Source organism: Adiantum capillus-veneris, chromosome 27 (assembly GCF_014529385.1).
Source record: "Adiantum capillus-veneris isolate H3 chromosome 27, ASM1452938v2, whole genome shotgun sequence".
NCBI classification, from domain to species: Eukaryota; Viridiplantae; Streptophyta; class Polypodiopsida; order Polypodiales; family Pteridaceae; genus Adiantum; species Adiantum capillus-veneris.
Window position 1 is genome coordinate 40,542,333 of NC_140957.1, and position 5,421 is coordinate 40,547,753.

General features: G+C 42.8%; 1 protein-coding gene across 1 annotated transcript; it reads left to right on the forward strand.

Moving 5' to 3' along the window:
• Positions 1-986: 986 nt before the first annotated feature.
• LOC147421832 (protein ASPARTIC PROTEASE IN GUARD CELL 2-like) lies at positions 987-4,761 on the forward strand. The gene is made up of 4 exons (XM_086502978.1): positions 987-1,156; positions 2,710-2,912; positions 3,417-3,604; positions 4,339-4,761. The coding sequence occupies exons 1-4, from the start codon at positions 987-989 to the stop codon at positions 4,759-4,761; spliced, it is 984 nt and encodes a 327-aa protein (XP_086359104.1).
• The last annotated feature ends 660 nt before the right edge of the window (positions 4,762-5,421 follow it).

Consider the following 5,421-nt stretch of genomic DNA (forward strand, 5'->3'; position numbering starts at 1 on the left):
GACCTAGAGGAGACATTTGCACCAATTTGATACCGACATGCGCTATGGACCTTGCCTTGGAATGACCATGCTCATTTTAGAGAGAGAGAGAGAGAGAGAGAGAGAGAGAGAGAGAGAGAGTAGGCGTTGTCTATAGGACAAAGGAAGTGCTACCGTGGCCTACATGAGAGCGAGAGGAGGATCTTGGGATGCTGAGGAAGAGGAGGGTTCTGCAATGGCGAGGAAGAGGAGACAAATTTTCAGTGTTGCATCACGTGGAGCTCAGAGGGAGCGTAGGAGCCACAATTGGCAAGGGCAGGGCTGGATTGTAGAAGACATGGGGAGGCCCTGCGTTGCTTCTGTGTGTGTGTGTGTGTGTGTGTGTGTGTCTCTCTCTCTCGTTCTCGCTCTTGTCTAGAGCGGTGGAATCCATCTGAGATGTGATGCGAGATGACGGAAGGAATGCATCTGCTCAAGAACAGGTGTGAGAGAAGAGTATGGCTTTTTCGTTAGTCTGCGAAGGAATCTTGCAATCCAGTAAATGAAAAACTTGTAGAATGGACCCAATACCACAAGAAGATTTAGAAATATTATCATGTAGGAAAACGGTGTCTTTTTCAGTGTTTTTCATACCATGCATAACATCATGAGCTTCTGCTCGAGAGGCACCACATACCTAGCTAGGTATGCGGTCCCTCCCTCCCAGAAACTCATGATGTTGAAGTAAGTCACAATGTGGGGATTATTTGTCTAAAACTTCTTGTGTATACGTATGGAATGAGGACTCAATTGCATTTATTATTAAAATGAGGACTACTATCCATAAATAATGTGGGATGCATCATTTTAGCTTAAAGATTAGTGAGTTTCTATGTAGAAATTCTCTAGATCACAATCTTCACAACTAATCAATAATGCAATATTAATGCCTTCCATATCACGCAACAATACCAGAATCAAGCAAAATGCTGTGCGCTAATTCTATTGTCTGCTTGCTGCTGTTGGCGATGGCGTTGCAAATACATTTGCATTCCGCCGCTGCAGAAGATGAAGCTGGATTCACGGAGTCATTGAAGCTAGGCGACGATCGAGAGCATGTGGATGATGTGGACGTCGAGCTGGCAATTGAAGAAACGCAAAGAGACAATCTGCAGAAACGCTACGTGCACGTCACGTCGTGAGATCAAAACGCGATATGATGATGAGAGCATCGATATCCATTCAACGGAGGTACAACATAACGAGATCATCGTGAGGCATAATTTGCTTAGCAATGTTGTTAGTGTCATGAATGGCCCTCATCCACATTCGAACCCATCACTTCCCCAACCTAAAGCCATGCCCCACGTGAACGTGTCAAACGTTTTTCCAATCGAGAAAGCTACCGAAACTAAGAACCTTTCTTACCCACATCACACTCGCGAGGCTCGAACTCACTTTTCACCCCTTATAATCCCCAATTTGGCTAATGGTGGTTCATCCTCGTGGACTATCCCCTTAATGTTTCTCGGCAATATTTTGGTGGTGCCTCTAGCACTTGGCTCTCTCACCGTCCCACAACATCTCATAGTAGACACTGGCAGTGATCTCACTTGGGTGCAAATGAAACAATCTCCAAACTCGGCACCTCAAAATGATCCGCTCTTCGACCCTGAGAAAAGCACAACATTTCAACGTGTTGGATGTGAGGATGTTGACATGTAGGTATGTTCGTCTTTGCGCTTTAAAATCTCCAAGCTCTCTAGTACTGCGTGAATATGTATGTGCTTATTTAAGGTTGTGGTCACGTGATGCATAGTTATTAGTTGTTTTTGAAATGGTCGTGTCTCGTGCATGGTCACACATGCACTAGTTATTGTCTCATATGCAAATGAGCAAGGATTTTTGTAACTATGCCAATTTTTACATTGTTGCATGAGTAGCATATTGCTGATAATTGGTGCATGCATATTACTGATAACTAGGTGGCCAATTTACTAGCCAATTCTTGGTCGGTGAAGCAGCGGGCCATGTTGTATAGATCTCTTGCCTAGTCTTTAGGTCGGTCTATAAGTTGATTTTGTTCATTGTAGTAGGGAGCCATGTGTTATAGAACTCTTGCCTCTTTACATCGCTGTATTAGTTGGTTTTGGATGTTGTATCAGTAAGCCATGTTGTATAGATCTCTTGCCTCTTTAGGTCGGTCTATAGTTAATTTTGGTCATTGTAGTAGCAAACCATGCTTTATAGATATCTCGCCTCTTTAGGACCACCTACTCTGGGAGGACAAATGATGGTTGAAACCACAAGAAGGTTTAAATTTTTTCTCATGTAGGAAAACGGAGTCTTTTTCAATGTTTTCCATACAATGCATAACATCATGAGCTTCTGTTCGAGAGGCATTGCATACCCAGCTAGGTACAATTGGGGACAGGGGACCACCGGCCCTCCCACCGAGCCAGTGGTCCCCTACCCCTAATCGTACCTAGCTACATGTAAGAAAATGAAGTCTTTTTCAATGTTTTTCATACACTGCATAACATCATGAGCTTCTATTCAAGAGGCACTGCATACCTAGCTAGGTATGCGGTGCCTCCCTCACAGAAGCTCATGATGTTGAGGTAAGTCACAATGTGGAAATTATTGTGAGAATTTGTCAAAAACTTCTTGTGAACTACCTTGGACTTATTATAGGGAGGTGCTTGTCTTGAGGCGGGACATAATGATGATTATACTTGTGATTGATTGCAGCCGATGCAAACTAATACGCGAGGATGTGAGACGTTGTGATCAAAGCACAAACACATGTTTGTTTTCCGTGGAGTACGTTGATGGCTCAAGAGCAATCTGTTTCGTGGGGACAGACACTATGCATTTTGGCACTTTCATAGTCCATGACGTTTTGTTTGGAAGTACCTATTACAGAGACCTTCGACTTCAAACAACTGGTGCAGGTTTACTAGGACTTGGACAAGGTAGCGGTTCTCTCATATCTACAAAGGGATCCTTGTTTGGAAACATATTCTCTCATTGCTTTCCACTACAATCCACCCGAGGTAGGTGGCAAGATCACAATAAGATTTAAATTTTTTCTCATGTAGAAAAATGGAGTCTTTTTCTATGTTTTACATAGAATGCATAACATCATGGGCTTCTTTTTGAGAGTCACCGCATACCTAGCTAGATACGATTGGGGGCAGGGGACCACCGCCCCCCCATCGGGCTGGCGGTCCCCTACTCCCAATTGTACCTAGCTAGGTATGCGGTGCCTCCCTCACAAAAGCCCACGATGTTGAGGTAAGTCACAATGTGCAAATTATTGCGAGAATTTGTCCAAAACTTCTTGTGGATGTGTTAACTACCAAGTTCAACCATGAAATATATATTTGATGTAAATAGATATTTTGTAGCCAACAAATACTTTACACAAGATTTTACATATTTGATTAGTTTTGCAGCTCGAGGATACTTAAGGTTTGGACGTGGTAATGAGGATGCTCGAATCACATGGATGCGAATGCTAAATAGCCCAGTCGATCCATCTGGCTATGTGGTTCCAATGGCTGGAGTACGCGTTAATCGTCGTGTTTTACCAATAAATCCCACAGAGTTTGCTATAGACCCCTCTAGAATCAAAGGAGGCTTGGTAATACAAACAACTTAATTAGAAAAATATTTCTATGTTTGTGTGTGATGCATTTGTGTGTGTGTGTGTGTGTGTGTGTGCACGTGCACATGCATGTGCATGCAAATGTTTTGTGTGTTTGTGGGTGTTTAATTGGGATAATCATGTTGTGTGTTGATCAAAGCCCACCAATTTTGGGGCTAATTGCATGTTTGTTAAGGTCATTATCTCGGGGGTTAACCATTCTAAACCCCCTTTATAACATGTGTTCGTGGGGTACTAGAAGAGACTCCTCTTTTAACATGTTTGGATGAATTAAATAACCCTTTGTTTTAGGATTGTTTTCTAAAATTGAATATAAAAACCTCTTATTTTAATCTATCTCTGTTAAATTGCCTTTTTTTTGCATTTTAAAACCTCTCCTATCGAACTCACATTATTGCATACTTTTTTTTGAACTAGTATATTATCATAAGAAGTTTTGGACAAATTCTCACAATAATTCTCACATTGTGACTTACCTGAACATCATGAGATTTTGTGAGGGAGACACCGCATACCTAGCTAGGTATGATTGGGGGTAGGGGACCACCGGTCCGCTACCCCTAATCGTACTTAGCTAGGTATGCGGTGCCTCTCAAGCAGAAGCTCATGATGTTATGCATTGTATGAAAAACATTGAAAAAGACTGTTTTTCTAAATGACAAAATATATAAATCTTCTTGTGTATGTCTGCTGACTCTATTGACATCCAGCGAATGGGTGTCTTTCTTGACTTTGGCTCATCGATTTCGAAGTTTCCTCCTCGTATACATGACAAAATCATAGATGCAATACATGTAGCTATGGCTGCATCAGGATACCATGATTATGTTGGTGCAGATGAAGCTTTTGACACATGTTATTCACTTCCATCTCAAGATTTGAATCTTGTTCAGGGTCTTCCTCTTTTTGAGCTCTTATTTGAAAATGGGATATCTCTACCACTTGAAAGCTATAACTTGTTCAGATTCTATACAGAATTGAACCGCCATTGCTTACAATTCTTTACTCCTTATACAAGTCAGCACCTACCCTCGCACATTGTCCTTGGTATTTGGCAATTTCAAGGAACTGAATGGACTTTCGATATTGCGAATGGGAAGATTGGATTTGTTAGGGGAGCTTGTGCCCCCTAAGGGTCTCTTACACCACTTTTTCCTCCTTTGTTCTCCACAATGCCAAATAAAGACAGTTTGATTTGGACTACAAATGAATTGGGCAGTAAGCTACTTATTTCTTATTCTTGAGCAACACTGCGTTTATGTGTCTGTCTTAACTCTTAGTAATTTCAAGCAGTCTATAGTTTTGTAATGGAAACATTTTTCTAGTTCTCATTAAGAAAGGTTTACATCACAAAAAGTGAGTTAAGATTGTAGCCTTAGGGTTCACAGGGAGCTCGAGCAGGGAGATGGTTGAGGTGTGGTGGGGAAACGCCCGCGTAAGAGGGGGGCTTGCTCCCCCCGGGGGGGGGGGGGGGGGGGGGGGGGTGGTGGTTTAGGCAACCTTGACTCTCTCTACTCGCCTCTCTCGATCCTTGTTTATTGGAACCGCATCGCTAAGGGGGCCACTTTCGGGAACGTGAGGAACTTTTCTGCATCGGTGGCAGTGATGTGGACATCGAGCTCCGGACGGAGTTCTCTTTGGGGGTTGTCGGCGGGTTTCCGCCAGGCACAGAGAGAGAGGTAATATATACCCGTTGTTTGGCAGAGCTAGAGGTCAAAGGCAATTTAATGGTCAGAGATAGCAAGCAGTGGAAAATCATGTGTAGCCGGCTCCGCCACATAAAGCTGAAGTCC

What these genes read in the sequence shown, in the direction of transcription:
- LOC147421832 (XM_086502978.1), top strand. Translation starts at nt 987, where the DNA reads ATGGCGTTGCAAATACATTTGCATTCCGCCGCTGCAGAAGATGAAGCT. An exon ending in CGCTACGTGCACGTCACGTC is followed by an intron (nt 1,157 to 2,709) that starts GTGAGATCAAAA and finishes GATTGATTGCAG; the next exon opens with CCGATGCAAACTAATACGCG. An exon ending in ACTTCAAACAACTGGTGCAG is followed by an intron (nt 2,913 to 3,416) that starts GTTTACTAGGAC and finishes TTAGTTTTGCAG; the next exon opens with CTCGAGGATACTTAAGGTTT.